Source organism: Panthera pardus, unplaced genomic scaffold, assembly GCF_024362965.1.
Source record: "Panthera pardus isolate Hobbes unplaced genomic scaffold, ASM2436296v1 HiC_scaffold_8, whole genome shotgun sequence".
In the NCBI taxonomy this organism is placed as follows: Eukaryota; Metazoa; Chordata; class Mammalia; order Carnivora; family Felidae; genus Panthera; species Panthera pardus.
The window spans coordinates 98,093,645-98,112,510 of NW_026527013.1; the positions used below are offsets into that span (position 1 = coordinate 98,093,645).

Here is an 18,866-nt window from a genome sequence, read left to right on the forward strand (position 1 = left end):
AGACTAAAACTAATTGATAAAAGTTACATATGAAGGCAGATTATGATTATCCTTCCTCGAGAGGTTAAAAGTAAGTTTGATACCTTTAGAAAAGTATTTTGAACCCTGAAAGCCTAGTGGCATACTGACTAGTAAGAAGAAAGATGGCTCCGGGGTAGAAAGAACAGTGTTTGTCCCTGCTAACTATACAACAAGGCATGTAACTTGCAGGATTAAGGATGGAGAAGATTAAGTATTTGGCATAGGACAAATACATACATGATACATTTTAAGAGATGAGAGGGAGTTTGAAGAAAAGGGAAAAAAATGAATAAAATTAGAATGATTTTTTTTTCTGATTCATAGACTTTATGTTAAAGAATGAGACCTGATGTTAAAGGTATGCTACAGGGTATTCTTGGACTAAAAGTAGGCTTTGAATACCTGAGGAAGAATTCATACTTGTTTCTGTAAGCACCATGACCCATTGATACTTTGGAGGCTTAACAGGAACTGGGTCACTTATAGGTTTGTAAACGTAGTTCAAGTATCTCTGTGAATTTTGGGTATTACTACCAAATGCTTCTTCTTTCTCATACACACTTAGCCATTGGGCCACTAGAGAACACTGAATGTTATTTTCCCTAAAGTGTAAACATGGAAGATTATATAAAGCGTTTTATTCATAGTTCTTTAGTTACTTACCATTCCGTAGCTCTAATAAGAACTGTGCCAGAAGTCTTTTTCTTCACATGGAAGAAATGGACTGAAGGTGCAATATGGCAGATTGTAAGAAAGTCTAGACTTTCAGCATAAATTGTATCTGGAATTAATTACTGAAACCTGGGTGTCTTTAAAAAAAATATTTCTCAGCTACTCTCCAGGTAATTTAAGTATATCCTGGATAAAGGAGTATAAGGATATGAAAATAATACCTTCTCGCTTCCTCTCCTTTCCTTTACACTTTTTCCACAAAATGGTTTGACTGTTGCAATAAAGCTCTAGATTTCCTAAAAGTACATCCCTAAGATGGTAGTCTGCACCTGAATCATGGACCCAGGATGCTTGGTCTGAAACCTAGGCCTTGTGGACATGTCAGTGGAACTCTGAGCCTGCTTAGATATTCAAGCCAGTCAATTCTCTGATCATCAGGCCCCACCCACATATATTTGCTTATTGTGAAACAGCTGTTAGCTTATTGGTTTCCATGAAATCTGATTTCTCTGAATTCAATCACTTCTTTGAAATTTACTCTGATTTAAATAAAGTCTTTATCAGGAAGAACCAGATAACCAGATGCCATTAAGAGTATCTACCTTTTTTACCCATGTGTTTTTATCCTTATACTTCATTCATTCATATATTGTCTAGAAGTAACTTGGGGAGACACCTTTATATGACAGGATTGGATAAATTGATAGTGGCAAGATAAGAAAAAACAATAAGGATGAGGAAAGAGTGGAACCAGAAATACTGCAAGTATTTATACCATGCTTATAGTATTTCTGAGGCAAGGCCTTTTATCTGGCTCTCAGCTTTCTAGTTGTCAGAAGGCGAGGGGGAAACCATTGTTCATTACATCATTCACAGTGTTCCTAAGATAAAAAAAACAAACCATTTGCTTAAGTGAAGTACAACCATTGGCACAAATAATGAATGATTTGGAGCAAAAGTGATATTAATATTAACATCCTTAATTGGTGATTGTTATTTGGACATTTTCACACAGTGGCCTTCAATGTTAGACTAATGGCATCACACAAATGTATAATGTAGCGTTGTGTAAAACTAGTTTAAATTATTGGGGAGAGGATGAATAAGACATGACAGTACTTAGCTGTTAATCTAGTTTGGTGCTCAGGTGCTCTTTCATGTATATCAGACAAATTTAGTAACCATGTTTAAAACTTCTAGAATGTATTACTGAGAGAGAATGTTAAAAAAAATCTCACCCTATAATTGTTTTGGTTTCTTTTGGTTTTGTCAGTTTTTGCTTTATATGTTTGAGGTGATGTTAGTAGGTACATATACTTTAGAATTGTCGTATCTTCTTTGGCAGATTGACCTTTGATCTTCAGAGAATGTCTCTATTTTTGGTAATTCACTTTAATGTCTACTTTGTCTTATATTTAAAGAGCTATATCGGCTGTCTTTTGGTTAGTGTTTGTATGGTATATCATTTTCTTCTACTGTGTACTTTCAGTGTCTTTTGTAAACAGCATATAGTTGGGTTTTTTTATTACAATTTCTCAATCTCTTTAAATTTTCCCAATTCTTTATTTTTAAGATGCGTTTAGAAAGTTGTTATTTAATTTATTTACTTATATGTTGAGTTTAAATCTAAGCTCTTACTATTTGTTTGTAATCTAACAAAAACATCCTTGTTATTTTTATCTGCTTTCTTGCTTTCTTTTGGGTTAGTCAAGTGCGGATGTTTTTCTCCAACTTACTCTTTTCTTATATTAACTTTTCTTCTTTTTGTGGATACCTACAGATATAGTTTAGAATATTTGCAGAAGAACATGTCCTGAATATTCATTAATATTTTTCCCATTCAACTGATTATTTTTTTAATCCTCAGACTTTATTGGTATGATTAAAAACATTCTCTTAAATGATGACAGAATTTATGAACATGAAAGAATATTGGTGACTCTCCCTTATAACCAGTATTTTAAATTTGAATATTTGATATTTGCCAGCTGTATTGCTAGTCCTTCCTTATTTTATTAAAAACAATCCATTTATTGGTTCCATGTGAAGTCCTAACAATTATTTTTTAGGGGAATGAGTCCCTACTGCAATTGGATATAAAAAAAATATCTTTCATAACACCTGAAACTAATATAACACTGTATGTTAATTATACTAGAATTAAAAAAAAAAAAAAGTCTTCTGCAGTTGGAGTGTGACCTGCATTACTGAGTAAAGAGTTAATAAAATTCTTCAAAAAGTTGGGGTTTGGGTTTTTTTTTAAATTCTTTTTATACACTACAGGTGTTGTAGTTCTTAAATGAGCTTTTAATAAATACTGAGTGGCAATAAGTTAGAGTTTATACACCTTGGCAAATGCCTAGGGTATGGTTTTCTACGTAACTAATGGATTACAGGTCTGTATATTTAACAAACAGTTAAGCTGCAGATGGGGTTAATATATTTTTATAAGACTTAAGCTGTGTAACACAGTTTTGTTCTGGAATAGAGTTCCTTTTCTACTCTAAGGTAGGCAGAGTAAATACCCACTAGCTGGCCAGGATTCTCATCATTAAACAAACAAACAAACACCCTACTTATTCACAGAGATAAATACTGAATCCAGAAATGTATTTTATATACATTTGTGTGTATGTATATATATATATATATATATATATATATATATATATATATATATATATATAATGTATTTACAGGAGAAACATACATAATCATCTTCTTAGATGAAGACATTTAATGAAGTTGAACACTTATTCACAATCAAAAGTTTATTAAACTAGAAATACAAAAGTTTATTAAACTAGAACTTTCTTAACTTGATATGTGAAGCTAACAAGTCTATCAAGCATCAGATTAAGTGGTGAAATGTTAAAATCAAGAATTTCCTTTAAAAAAATTAAGAATACTGTTAACATTTCACCGCTTAATGTACTATGACCTCTTGTATTCAGTGTTGTCCTAGTAAGTACCAGACAAGCAAAAGAAGTAAAAGATATAAGGAATAAAAAGAAAGAAGCATAATTATTATTATTCACTGATAATAAAATTGAATACATAAAAAATGCTCAAGAATGCAGATTATTATAATTAATAAGAGTTTAGCAGGATGGATGGCTCCAAGAATCATTATATATATCCATTAATTCTAACAAACAGAACATGTTATTTTTGTACAAGCCATTTAAAATAGCAACAAAAAGTATAAGGTAGCTTGTATAAATTTAGCAAAAGAAGCTCAAGACCCACGATAAGACATTCAAGAAGACCTATATAAATTGGAAGAGGTAGGAAACCTCAATATTGTAAACATGCCATAATGCCATATTAACCTATAGGTTTCATTCAGTTCTGTTGAGAATTTGAACAGGGCTTTGTTTTTGATGTTTGGAACTTGGCAATTTTTTTGTTTGTTTTTTTTTTAATTTTTTTTTTAACATTTACTCATTCTTGAGAGAGAGAGAAACAGACAGAGTGTGAGCAGGGGAGGGGCAGAGAGAGAGGGAGACACAGAATCCTAAGCAGGCTGCAGGCTCTGAGCTGTCAGCAAGGAGCCTGATGCAGGACTCGAACTCATGAACCACAAGATCATGATCTGAGCTGCTTAACTGACTGAGGCACCCAGGCGCCCTGGTGAATTGTTTCTAAAATGTGTATGGAGGAAGAGCCTGGCCCAGAATAATCAGGATATACTTGAGGAAGGATAGTGTGAGGGAGCTTGTTCTCTCAGATGCTGAGATTCATTATAAAGTAAAAGTGATTAAGGTAGTGGTATAGTCTCAGTAATTGACAAGTAGACCAGTACAACAGAGTTGAGTCCAGAAACTGACCCATTCATGACAATTTGAGACTAATGTAGAACTGACACTGAAGAATAGTGGGGAAAGGATGGACTAATAAATGGTGCTGAGAATATCGACCATTTACATGGAAAAAAAATAAAATTGGATCCAACCTCCTATCATTCATGAAATAGATTCCAAATGGATTAAAGTCTCAAATATGAAAGGCAGTATTTCAAACTTTTTGAAGAAAATGTAGGAGAATGTGTATATGATTTAAGACACAAAAATTCCAAATCATAAGAAAAATTTATTAATTTGACCACAGTTATATTAAGAAAACCTGATCATTAAAAGACACTATAGTATCTTTATAAAGAACATGGAAAGAGATGCCAGAAAATGAGAGAATATATTTGTAGCCCATTTAAGGAAAAGATTGTTATCCAGAATATGCTCAGAACTCACAATGATCATAGGAGAACACAACTAACATAAAAGAAAAATGGACAACTACATAAGCAATCAATTCACAAAAAAGGAAAAGTAGACTTTGGTAAGCATTCAATCTCATTAGTAAAAAATAAAATGATTTGCGGGGCGCTTGGGTGGCTCAGTCGGTTAGGCGGCCGACTTCGGCTCAGGTCATGATCTTGCGGTCCGTGAGTTCTAGCCCTGCGTCGGGCTCTGTGCTGACAGCTCGGAGCCTGGATCCTGCTTCATATTCTGTGTCTCCCTCTCTCTGACCCTCCCCTGTTCATGCTCTGTCTCTCCCTGTCTCAAAAATAAATAAACGTTAAAAAAATTTTTTTTTAAATAAAATGATTTGCAAATATAAAATTTCACGGTAATATGTGATAGCCAGCACAAAAGAAAACTCATACAACTATTTTGCTAAAGCAGTTTGGTATTATCCAGTAAAATGAAAGGTATGCCAAGTCTGTGGCCCACTAAGTTTACTTCTACATGTATATATGCTTTCAGAAGTTCTTGCAATGTGTACCAAAAGACAGGGGTGCCTGGGTGGCTCAATCAGTGAAATACTTTTGTGAAATAACTAGGAGAAAAAACAGGGGCTACAACTAGAAATGAGGCATAGAGAGGGCTTCAAAAATACTAATTTTACTTTTTAGGCTTGATGGGAGGAACATGGGTGTCTTTTTCCTTCTTTTTCTATATGACTTACATATATGGTATAATTTTTATGTAAATAAGATATTTTAAAGGAGAACTTTTTAAGTAGCATAATTGAAAGGTAAGAATGAGGAAAACCACAAAAGATTTTTGGGGACTTATAAAATTTAAGGCTTAATAAGGGGGAAAAATGCCAACACCAAGCAGACATTTACAACAATAAGGAGGTTCCTAAGGTCACTGGACTCCTCCAAGAAATCATTTTATCCTGAGGCTGTAATCATATGTTGTCTTTGTCCTTTTTGCCTTTCCCTGAGCCCTCAATGTTAGTGGCTCTTTTCAGATACCTGTGGATATGAATCCGGGCTAGACCCCTACCACATTTGATTTATTTTCTAACAGAGTCCGAGAGTACATTAAGCATTCACTTTTAGCATTGGAACCCAGGATTTTAAAATAAGGTTAAAGGCATGATTAAAGCCAGAATTCATTAAATGGAAAGTCATTAAAAGGAAAGTGAATGCTTGCACTACATTATCAGGAGTGTCTTCTACAAGAGCATTAGATACAGAGCAATGAGGTAATTATTCCATGCTGTCACATTGTTTAGTTCTAAATTGGAGCAGGAGAGAATTCTGGAGTGGATTCAAGCTTGTTTTTATCATGCATACAGATATAATTTCTTGGTAAACTTTCATCATTTTCATTTTTCCTGAACAAATCATTTTCAGCAACTTTTAATCCCTGATAAATAATTTTGACCATGAAATATTATTGAGTTGCACTAATTAAAGAGTGAACATTCCCGGTAAATCACTATGGAAAATTTTAATGAACAAGCCAAATGAATGAGAAATCAATACTTATTGATTGTTTTCTGGCATATCATTAGAGCCAAAATCTGTTCTCTTAATCAAAAAGCAAAGCACCTAAATTGCCTGTCTAGTTTTTTGCAAGTTTTGCATCTGTCTTTGTGTAAGTCATTAAGACTTTTGTTGCCAAATCAAGGAGGCATTCAGCAGGAGGTATTCAGTTGCAAAATGACAACTCTCCTTGGTTCCTATTTCTCACCGCCTCTCTATAAGTTCACAGAAGTCACCATACCCTTCAATCCAGTGAGGTATGCATTCGTACTAGAAGATATCTGAAGTTGTTTTGATAGAAAACAAGTTATTTTGTCAGAAAGAGCTTAAGCTTAGTAGTTTTCTATCCATTGTAGGAAAAGCAGACTGCTTTATATTTTGACTTTTAAATTTTGTTTGCTTGGAATTAAACTATAGGGTAGATTATGATCTTCTGGAAGTAAAGGCCATTTTGTTTTGTTAATTTTTTAACGTTTATTCATTCCCCACCCCCCCCTCGAGACACAAAGCAAGCAAGCATGGGAGGAGCAGAGCGTGTGCACACACACACACACACACACACACACACACACAGAATCCAAAGTAGGTTCCAGGCCCTGAGCTGTCAGCACAGATCCTGATGCAGAGCTCGAACTCATGAACTGTGAGATCATGAACTGAACCAAAGTCTGCCGCTTAACCGACTGAGCCACCCAGGCGCCACATGATAGTTTTAACTCAAATGTGAGATATAGCACCTTTTCAAGGAAACTTGACAAGATAGTTGTATCCTGAAGTGTTTCTTGCATTTTATAGACAGTGCTCTGGTTCACCATGAAATTCTAATCACACAGACTGGAAGATACTGTATAGTTATGCTGAGGTAAAAATAACTGTGAAAAACAGCCTGGGAAGTCCAGATGGGAGGATGCAAAAGAATATGCTGCCCGAGTGGTTTATGTATACAGTGCATGCTGGTGGGCTCCTGTGGTTTGTTCAGGGGGGCCACAGATTTCACTTAAGCCATCTACCAGCCAAGAGGGAGACGTGCTCAATTGGGGTGTCACAGCATCTTTAAAATTAAAATGAAACAATGAACAGAGATTTCTGGAATTAGGGCCAGAAGATTATCTTGCGTGTATGGCTCTGGACAACGTCCAGCCGTATTGTTTCAGCAGTTATTAAATCCTTAGGGTTTTTTCTGTTTAGGCAGGACACTGATGTCAAGACTGAATTCCAGTGGACATGAAATAATTTTCTCTCTCAATACTGTACACTAATTATGTCTGAGAACCTACAGGAAATGTGACATATGAGGAGGCTTAAGAAATATTAGAACGTAGGTACGTGGAAAACCCTATTGCCTGTGAGTTTTGTGATGACAGTAAAGGCCTTATGACCATCCAAAAAGTCACTTGGATATTTATTTTGGTTTTACAATTAATGTTTGATTTATTCAGGCTACATTATCAAAAATCTAGTTCTTTAAGTTTTTAAATTTGGTTTGCAAATCACTAAGGGATCTTTGAATAATATTTAGTTCTGTTTATAAACTTATCTAAACACCTATAAACATTTTAAATTGCATTTACAAATTTGTTACATTTGATTTCCTTTTTAACTACTGTTCTTAGTGACTGAGAGTCTTTGCAAGTACTTAAATTCTCATGCATCTGTTACATTATGCTTACAAGTAGCATAACCTTTGAGTTTTCTTAAACCTTCTAATGCTGTACGCAATTAGTCTTCCTGTAGTTGAAAGATACTTTCCCATTAAGGAAGCCAACAACTGTCATTTCAAGTAATTGAGGTTATTTCCTACCAAAGGCATAAGATCTGAATTCTTACACTAATCAAGGAAACTATTATATCATGATATATAATTGGGGGGAGGTGTTGCCTATGTAGCATGCTTGGGATTACTAAGTATATCCAGAGATTTTTGAGAAAACCGGTTAGATTTTTGTAGGCCACCCTGTGAGAACACAGAAGCTTGTTTATTGTTGCTATGTCAAAGATGCTATAATTTCAAGAAGAGGACATTTACATGTCCCACCTTCCTAGACCCAGCTTAATGCACATGACCTCATGGTTCTACTCACAGAAGGCCTCAGTTCCAACCAGTTTGCCCATTTGATTAAATTTTACAATTCTTTGAATTTTAGTACTTTTCTGTTGGATTCTAAAGATGTTTGACAGTAAAGGAATCCTAAGACAGTAAAGGAATGCCTTTTCTTGTTACCTAAATATAAATTCTGGATCCTTTCGTAGTCTCGGAATCAATGACTCTTATAAGAGTTGCAGATGATATTTGATGGGATTTAGGTTATCTCACATAGTTGGTGGTGGTGCTTTTTTTTTTTTTTTTTTTTTTTTTTTTTTTTTTTTTTTTTTGCTTTGTTTTGTTTTGTTTTTCTGAATTATAGCCACTATCTCTATGGGCAGTCTAGTGGCATTACTAAGGAGTCAGGGGCAACAGAATTTAGACTTCTTCTCTGCCCTCTTGAGAACAGGGAGCTAACTAAGTTAACTATAAGCTGAAGAAGGTAAAGTTGGATATCAGACTGCACTGGAGAAGCATTAAACTAAAACAGATAACTCAGTTATTATGTTTCAAAGGTCATACAGATGACCTGTCTAAAAAAGTAATTCTTTAATATTTTTCAAACATCAGCAAATGAAATGTACAGTTGATACAACAGTAAACTCGGACCTACTTAATAGATTAAGAAACAGCGTTAATCTTCTCCTACTTGTTCTGAAACTGGAAGAAATCAGCTTCCTAAAATTCATAAATAGTACTTGGGGTGTAAAATTTATCAACTTTTAGGCAACTATAAGGAAAGCAACTAAATTAATAGAGTCCGGGGTGAGAGTTGGCCATGGGTGGGTTCTTAAGTAAAGTGCTGTCATAAGAGATGAAGTTGGTCTTGTAACTTGGTCTCAAATTACCATATCCGATTCAATACATCTTCCCCTGTGCAATACTAAAACAAAGTAGCAACTGGAAGCTAAGCCACAGGGTCTTCATCTGGCCAAATCATCTGGCAGTTAGTAAAGGAGCAATGCAGGCAAACAGTCTCCATACATGTCATGAAAGACCAGCCTTCTCACACAGGGCAGGCTGATAATCACCCGGATTTTGACAGTTTCCTGGGCTAATAACAACATTTGGGAATATTAGGTCCTGAAACACTAGAGCTCTCAGATTAGAATGGAATGAAGATGGGGCACCTGGGTGGCTCAGTCAGTTAGGTTATCCAACTCTTGAATTTGGCTCAGGTCATGGTCTCACCATTGATGAGTTTGAGCCCCATATCGGGCTCTGTGTTGACAACAGGGAGCCTGCTTGGGATTCTCTCTGCCTCCTCTCTCTGCCCCTAGCCCACTCACATTCTCTTGCCCTCTCTCAAAATAAACAAATAAACTTAAAAAAAATTAGAATGGAATTAAGATGTCTATAAAAAATGAATGTGAGTTTTTTTTACTAATTTTAAATGTGTAAGTAATATATAAATGCAAAAAATACATATGATACCAAACATTTTAACATTTACAAATAAGATTAAATTACGTATTGACCAGGCTCTCCAAATCTGACACCTTCTTTGGAGGTAACCACCATCATCAGTATGAAGTGTATTTTAACACTTCTTTTTCTGTTAAATCATATGCATATATTTACCATTGGAAAATTATTTTATGTTGTTCTGTTTAAAGTACTTAATATGAATGTACATATTGTTCTACAACTTGCTTTAGTCATGTAAGAATATCTTGCTAGCCTTTCCACGCCAGTAAAATACATTTATTGAGTGTTTATGTAGCAGTCCCTCTTCCAAGCACTGGCATATCTATTAATGCGTTTAGTTCTCGTAACAACGCAATTATTATTGTTATGTTATTATCATGCCCATTTTGCACTTTGGGATTCTGAGGGACAGAGAGGTTAGGGAAATTGCCCAATTCGGTGCCAGAGAGCCACGGTTCTGGATTCTGTTCAAAGAAGACTAACTCCAGATCACTCTCATGGTAACTGTTGCACAGCACCTGAGACACATAAACCTACCTCTGAATGCAGTATGGATCAACCTCAAGCCCCATGGGCCCATCTTTTACGATCTTGCAGTGACTGTGAGTGATATGCATATACCATTCAAGTTTTAAAATGCCACCAAGTGTTTCATGATGTTCAGCGTTGTAGCTGATAATAGCGTTATGTGTGATAGTCAAAGGTAGCTCTTTTTTTGAGGAGAAGAATGCACGTAAGACTGCAGAGCAGACCCTATCATCGGGCTGCTCCGTTCCCCTCCTTCTCTTGCCATCTATATCTGATCTGTGGGCAGCATTCCATTTACGTCAAAAATAACGTCAATCTAGTGAAAAAAACTGAATGACTCATGGCATTACTGTAGGGAACCAATCACTGTGTAATATGATGTATAACATCCTAATTTCACAGAACATTTTTCATAACAGCTGCTAAAATCATAATCAAATCCATTAAATCTTTTTAAAGAATCCAATTTGAAGCAATATTGAAACTAGTCTTAAAATGCAGGTATATTCAGGTGGAGTCCTACCCAAGCTTTATGGTTAACCTCTTCGTATCTTGTCTGTATTTGTCTATATTTATTAATCCATTTGAGTTTGCTCTTTTTTGTATTTCTAGCTGCATTTGAGTCAGAGATAGGCTATTTTTTTAAGAGACTAGAGGATCTGAAAAAAGAATAGAGAGAAAAAGAGAGATGAAAAGGAAATTTTCCTCTGATTCTTATGGACAGTAGAACTCGATAGATTAGAGAGAAGAGGTAGAGGAAGGACCCAGGGTCTTGGCATTATAAAAGCAGTGTTACGTTATTGATTAAGGTCTCTGCAGAGAGTGAAAAACCGCGATAGAATGCAGCCACCTAAGCCCTTGCATTCAGGAGCGTGTAACTTAGAAAACGTTGAACCAGTTGGATTTCTTTGGCCACGGCGCCATCTGCAAAACTGACAGCTAATTTTTTGATGTAAGAATTTTATTCCTTGGATATATACAAAGCCAAATAAAATCCCTCAGGGTTTTTTTCTTCCTTCAATATTATATACTTATGGAAATTCGCAGAGTTAGCCCCTGACTTATATTTTTGTTTGGAACATAAAGCAAGACTAAACAATTCGATGAAGGCAAAAGATTACTTGTGAAGTTTACTTTCAGACTGGAAAGTGACCTTCCAGAAGGAGGAGAGGCTTCTGAGGGCTGAGCTCTATCCAGTCTCTTCCACAGATTAATTGTGTGATGCAGTTAGTAAACAAGTTAGTAACCTTTGAACCTGGATTTCTGATCTGGGAAAGAAGACTGGGCTAGAATCCCTAAGTTTCTTCTGAGTTGTAATATTCTGGTTCTTATATGACATGGTAGCCAAAGCTAGCTTCTAGTTACCCAGCCACATAAGTCCTGTACACATTTTCCTTCTGTTCCACATACCTCTTCTAATACTCTTAAGGGGGATGTTAGTGATGTCTTTAGTAGTTGCTTCCTCTCGACCACTTTCTCTCCAGCTTTCTGCTGGCATAAAAGCTATTGAAGTGAAAGTTCTCCATTCCGTCCCATTTTTTCTGATTCTTTACTTCAAAAAAATGTGTGCTTAGAATGAAATATAAATTGCTGATTTGTAATTCATGAATCACTGTTATAAAGTGACCCCAAGACCTTTGTTTTCAGGTCCTCAAAAATTAATTGGATGCAGGTGTTTGTTGGCCACTTGGATAATGGACATAAGGCACGGTTTTTCCAGCTAACTTTAACAGATGTAATTCCAATAGTTTGCACCTAGTCAGTGCTGACATTAAAGCAGATATTCCAGATTGCTATCTGGGAGTTGTCTGATACCAGTACCAGGCAAATTGCTGAATAGTAAAGGAGCCAGAAGCCCCAGAATAAATTCTCTACACTCTAAACCCTGCTAAGTAGCTTTCATGTTCCCTTACTTTCTTTGTTCAGTACCTACCGATGGGGCAGCTATTGCAGTCCTAGATGGTGGGTGCTATGTTGGGTGTTCCCGGGCCAGGATTCTATTGCAGAGGGAGCCATTTTACAGCCATTTTACATTTAGAATGAGCTTCCTCCTTGGGTCTTCTTGTCACCAAGTAACTAAAGCTATTATTAAACCAACCAAATAAATCATCTGAGAAACGATTTTTTCCTTAGCTTTCAACATGTTCTCCTTTTTATGCTTTCTTAACACATATGTGGAAGATTAATAATAATATTTCATATGTAGCCAATTGGAGAAATGAATTTCCTAGATTAGTCATGTTTTATGTGATTTTACAATCCCAAAACACTGAACATTAAATAAAATCTTTTTCTCGTAGCTTGTTCAACACTAGCTGAATTTGGAGGGCACAGGGTAGTAGCCTGGGGGTCAAAAAACTAGAAAAATCTTGGCTGCTCATCCATCAACTAGCCACGCAGAAGAGGGCAAGTTACTCAAGGTCTCTCAACTACAGGAGAGGACAAAATAAACATCCTCGGCTGCTCTTTTGTGTAGGGCTGTTGTGAAGAACACATGAGCTGGTGTGTGTGACTGTGCTTTGTTGTCATAGAAGGTACAGTCCAAATATGAGATAGATAAACTGTGAAACGTGCTTGTACGCCGATATATCTAATTATATTGTTGCTTTCATCTGGGTGGTGTTTCCATGTTTTATATGTAAACAAGAGCTTGTAAGGTTGATTATCTCCCAATTATCACAACTAATGAACTCTTAATCAGCAGCTGCAAGTTTAGATTCTATTGAAAGCAAGAAATTAAAGTGATCAAGGAGATTATTTTTTCTTCATTGACATGTAAACAATAGACTACTAATTAGAAAATATTTAGCTGTCCTTTATATATACCTGAATGATCTGACTTTTCTGAATATTCACTTTTCTTTCAAATACAGGAAATGAAAAGTCAGAACCTTCTGTAAATATTGTCATTCAAAGGATGTATCTCCTAGGAAAAATAGGTTTAATATTATTTGTTAGAACCATATGCTAGATGCTAAATTCCACATGTAAGAGAGGTATATCCTGAGATGCTTCCTTGTTTTGGTCTTATAATATATTTAGAGTACACCTTCATGCTAGTACTATGAAAAGGAGTTGCCTCAGGTAATGCTATTGTAAGAAACTGTGTTATTCCATTAATTCCAGTACATATTAATTTTCTACAACTCAGTTATTTGCTTTATTTTTAATAGTTTAAATCCAGAAGCACTTAATTATTAATTCTGTGAACATTATGACTTCATTTAATGACTGCCACTCTAAAAAGATAAAAAAGGATGGATGAGCAAACTACATTATTTCTAAGGAGCAATAACATTCCAGATAAATTCAACCAGAGAAGAGTTTTTCCTCAGCCAGTGCCTACATAGATCGATGGATGGGTGACATTTCCTCCTCCCCTTTATAATGGTGACTTTGAAGGGCACCTGGGTGGCTCAGTCGGTTGGGCGTCCTACTTTGGCTAAGGTCATGATCTCACGGTTTGTGAGTTCGGGCCCTGCGTTGGGCTCTGTGATGGCAGCCTGTTTCAGATTCTGTCTCGCTCCCTCGCTGCCCCTCCCCTGTTCATGCTCTGTCCTCTCTTTCTTTCAAAAATAAATAAACATTAAAAAAATTTTTTAAAATTTAAAAAGATGGTAACTTTGAGTCCTGACTTGGACTCCAGGCAGCAAGATTAGAGGTGGTGAGTTGGCCCACAGAGGATCATGCTGGCTCTTTGGATGTTAGATCTTTTGGTTGCCTTGGTCATCTTTGGTGTTTGTTTCTTCCATTATGCTTTGTACATTTCTCCAATACCTCACTGATTTATTTCTTACCTGCAGGGTATCAGGCCGGCATGGTTGTCACCTATATTTTGCCTAGTATTATTGATTACCTTGAGATTTTGTTATCAGCGTCTGTGGTCTCTTTGTCAATCCTGTCCAAAGGTTCCCCTCACTGGTTATTTTGCAATATTATTCTCTTAGACTTGAATGAGGCAGTCCCTGAAACAGAGCGCCTGGATTCAAAAGCACTGAAAACCCGAGCCCAGCTCTCTGTGAAGAACAGACGCCAGAGGCCCTCTAGGACACGACTCTATGATAGTGTCAGTTCAACAGATGGGGAAGACAGTCTGGAACGAAAGGTGAGCACCTTTGACCAATTTCTGACTTTGCAGTGCTGAGCTGTATCCTTGTTCCTACAGCTTATTGAAGGTAATGATTTTTCTGCAACCAGATTCTATGCCCTAGATGGAAACAGCTGGAATAGTTCACTGCTTTGTCTCCTAAATTCTTACTCAACTCGTTATATTGTTGTAATTCAAATTCTGTCTGTACTCATTCAATGAACTACCCCAAGGGCATTACCCATTTTGTCATATTCGTGATGGTGCTTTTATATTCAGCTGTTGGTTTCACCTAGTGGGAAATAATGTACAAGTAACTGTTTCTGTATGTCTCAGGATCTGTGTTAGCCACAATGGTAATGTGATGAATTGTTGTAAACTATGCAGTCTCATCTGTAAACCAACCAACAAACATTGGTTTTCAAGGAATTTACTAAAAATGTTTGGTCTGATTTCAAAGTAAGTATTACATGGAGCTGATGTTCAGCGGCATAACCTCCTTTATAATCTCTTATACCAACAGCCTTCAAACAGTTTCTATAACCACACGCACATTACCAAATCACTTCTGCCCAAGGGTTTGAGAACTTCTCCAGAATCAGATTCTGGTGCTCCATCCCTCACTCCAGTGGCAGGCAATGTGCCCTTCTCGTCTGACCACATAACTGAATTTCAAGGAGGACCGCTGCACCCAGAACAGGAGCCTTCCTCCTCTACGTGGGGAGACACTTCACTCTCCTCTCCTTCAAAATCTGATCATGATACGGAAGAATCTCCTTGCCACCATCAAGCCACAGCCAAGCAAATATCACAAGAGAAAGGTACTGTTGATTTTTTTGTTGTTTTTGCTTTTGTCTGACTTAACTAACACCTTGATTTGTGCAGTATAAGGATGGCTTTTTTTCTCATAGTCATAAGCCCTTTGTCTTCTTACAGCTAATAATTAATATTGCTGTTGTGGGATAAGAGCACATGGCTCTCCTATTTGTTTATTTATTTACTTACTTATTTTTTTTTTTTTCCTGCCTGGTTAGTGTTTTTACTTCTACAGCTCTCCATAAGTTTATTATTGAAGGAAATTCTTCAGGAAGCCTGATAGAGATTTTGTAGAATAGCAGCCTGGAGTTTCAATAAACATTAACATACACTGGAAAAAAATATATGTGTATGTAATATATATGTAAAAATATATATGTAACACATATAAAAATATATATACATACACATATACATATGTACATAGATATATGAAGCTGAAAGCAGTTATAGGTTTTAAGCCATTAATTGGTTTTTATTTAGAAGAAATCTCCACAGTAGTGATTTATATTGCAAAAATTATGACAGGAAAGGTATAATGGACGGCGATTAATCAATTAAATTTTAAAATAGGCTCCTAGAATTAACACCAAAATTTCAGTCATACCAATAGACGTTTGTTGTTTTAATTTATAGAAGTAGAAGTAATGAATTCTCGTTAAACAAGTTACATGATGCAGAGATGTATAAAGAATAGGTTCATTCTTTTCCTACTGTGTCTGATGTGCCCCTTTACAGTAACCAAGTAAATTTGGTCATATTATCTTTCACATCAGAAATAAACATAAGTATATATTATGTATATATGTGTGTGTGTGTGTGTGTGTGTGTGTGTGTGTGTGTGTGTGTATGTAGATATAAAAACAAAAGCACTTTTTGGTATGTTTGCATTTTGTTTTGTATGCTTTTGTTCACAAAAATGAATCATACAAGTCACATGACTGCAGTTTTATTTTACATATAATAGTATTTTCAGAACATCAGCCTAGTGCAACATACACAAATTTAAATGACAAGAGAATTTTCTGTAGTGAGCCTATAATATAACTGAGGCAACCATTTTAATATTGATGGACATTTAGGCTGTATTCTGGAAGATTTCTTTTTGTATATTTACTTGTTTGCTTACCACTGTAAAAAAAAGTTATAACAAGCACCCGTATATTCTTGTATACTGATGCTTTTATTTCTGTAGAGTACATTTTCGAAAGTTGAATTGGTAGTCAGAGTATATTGTATTCAGAGAAAGATGTATAGCTTTAAACTCCTTTATTATTAAAAATAAAGACTGAAAATAAATAAAATAAATATTCAAAATAATAGGAACAGAGCAACCAAAAAACAGAAAAAGAAAGGAGAGGGTAAAAGATATAAGCAGAATTTAATTTTTATTGAAATGAAAAGCCTATTCTTAACCCCCCCTCTCCCCACAAAAATATAGTACAAGTGTAAATTATTCCAGCTAAAGGTAAATAGTCCTTTGGAATGACACATTAAGAAAAATATAGACAGACAAACAAAATAGCATTGGAAAAAAGAAAGGAGATACAAAGATTTTAAAAATTATTTTTTAAAGGTAGTATGCAAACTCAGTACATTTAAAAATCTAGAGAGGGGCACCTGGGTGGCTCAGTTGGTTCAGTGCCTGACTTCAGCTGAGGTCATGATCTCAAGGTTTGCAGGTTCTAGCCCTACGTAGGGCTCTGTGCTGACAGCTCAGAGCCTGGAGCTGTTTTGGGTTCTGTGTCTCCCTCTCTCTCTGCCCCTACCCCGCTCATGCTCTGTCTCTCTCTCAAAAATAAATAAACATTAAAAAAAATTTTTTTAAAGAAAAATCTAGAGGAAATGGAGTTTCCTACAAAATTGGTCTATTCCAATTGGTCTAAGAAGAAAACTTGGATAAACTAATAGTCACAGAAATATGAAATATGTTTTCACAAAAGTTTCCATTTAGAAAGTCACCAGACCCAGGTGGTTTTATAACTGAATTCTACTTAACCTATAAAAAAAAAAAAACGTAGGCTCTATTTGATGCTATGTTATTCCAGGTAGGGTGTTTTTCATTTATTTAAATAGCTGGAGTCCTAAAAACCAGTAAAGACTGTGTGGAAAAAGGAAATCTTATGCATGTTGATTCATTTTAAATATGATGCTAATCAATTGAATATAGGAGTGCAAGTTAATTATATTTCCACAATCAGGTAGCATTGATTCTGAAAATGTAAGAATATTTAAACATTAGAAGATCTAACTGTAAATCATCATACAACAAAGGAAAGGTAAAGTGTTATAACATTAATAGAAGTTGAGAAGAATTTGATGTAATTCGTCAGACATTTTCAGTAAAAACTTGTTACAGTAAAAATGGAATTAGAAAAACATTTCTGAATATGATTGGTTACTTACCAGTGATCAGTCACTAAAGAGTGAATCTTAAATCATTTGCACAAAAGTTAGGAATAAGACATGAGTGCCAACCATCATCACGATTTTCAAGTCTGTTTTTGAGAATTTTCTAGTTGCAGGAAGAACAGAACATCAAATAATCAGTATAAAATTGCAACAGAGAAAATAAAAGTATCTTTATTTGAAGATTATATGAATATGCATCTAGAAGATTAAGTGGCCAGATATAAAATAAATATACAAAATCAGCACCTTGATGTGTGTAAGGTTGAAGTGTCTTCAACTTACCTTGAAATGCATTTGAAAATTAATGGATTAATGGATGACTGGAGGCTATCTGATAAAGCAATGTGTAGTAAATGGAGATTGGAGGATATATGGTGGATATACATTTATCCACTCTAAAAACTTTTTATCTTTTGAAAAAAAAATTGAGTGGCAGAAAGATAGGTCATTTTTGTCTATACTGATATAAAGATTTAGAACAGTAGACATTTTGTGGAACGTGATAAGCTGATCCTAAATTTATAAGAAAGGAAAAAAGGCCAGAATACCTGAGACTCTTGAAGAAGAATGAAGTGGAAGATCCTGGCTTACCTGATACCTGGAATTATTAAAAAGCCACAGGATTAATTATGCATATTATTTGTACAGAGGTTTACAAACAGATTCAAGAATAGAATAAAGAGCATAGAAGCAGATTACACACAGATACACATTTCAGATATATATGAAGTTATTTTATGAAAACTGCATAAAAAAGGGTGGATCAGTGGAGAAAGAATAGAGTTTTTAATGAGTTTTTCTGGGACAATTGGTTATCCATATTTTTAAAAATTATATTAGACCCCCTCATCTCATACCTTGCAAAAAAATTCATTCAAGGTGGATTTAAGACTTAACTGGAAAATAAGTGGAAAATGGCAAACTTTAAAACTATTAAAGAGATTTTTTAAATGTTGATTTATTTTTGAGAGAGAGAGAGCAGGGAGAGGCAGAGACAGAGGGAGACAAAGAATCCCAACAGGATCTGCACTGTCAGTGCA

The 18,866-nt window shown here is 35.3% G+C and overlaps 1 protein-coding gene across 16 annotated transcripts in view; it reads left to right on the top strand.

The window, feature by feature from the left end:
* Positions 1-18,866, top strand: part of PPP1R9A (protein phosphatase 1 regulatory subunit 9A) — a 324,540-nt gene that overhangs the window by 272,595 nt on the left and 33,079 nt on the right. For 13 of the 16 annotated variants that reach the window (XM_053897845.1, XM_019443360.2, XM_053897839.1 and 10 more), the window contains 2 exons: positions 14,459-14,616; positions 15,122-15,419. In XM_053897845.1, coding sequence (XP_053753820.1) covers positions 14,459-14,616; positions 15,122-15,419 — 456 coding nt within the window. The remainder of the gene's footprint in view (positions 1-14,458; positions 14,617-15,121; positions 15,420-18,866) is intronic. The other 3 variants (XM_053897840.1, XM_053897842.1, XM_053897844.1) reach the window with 1 other exon arrangement.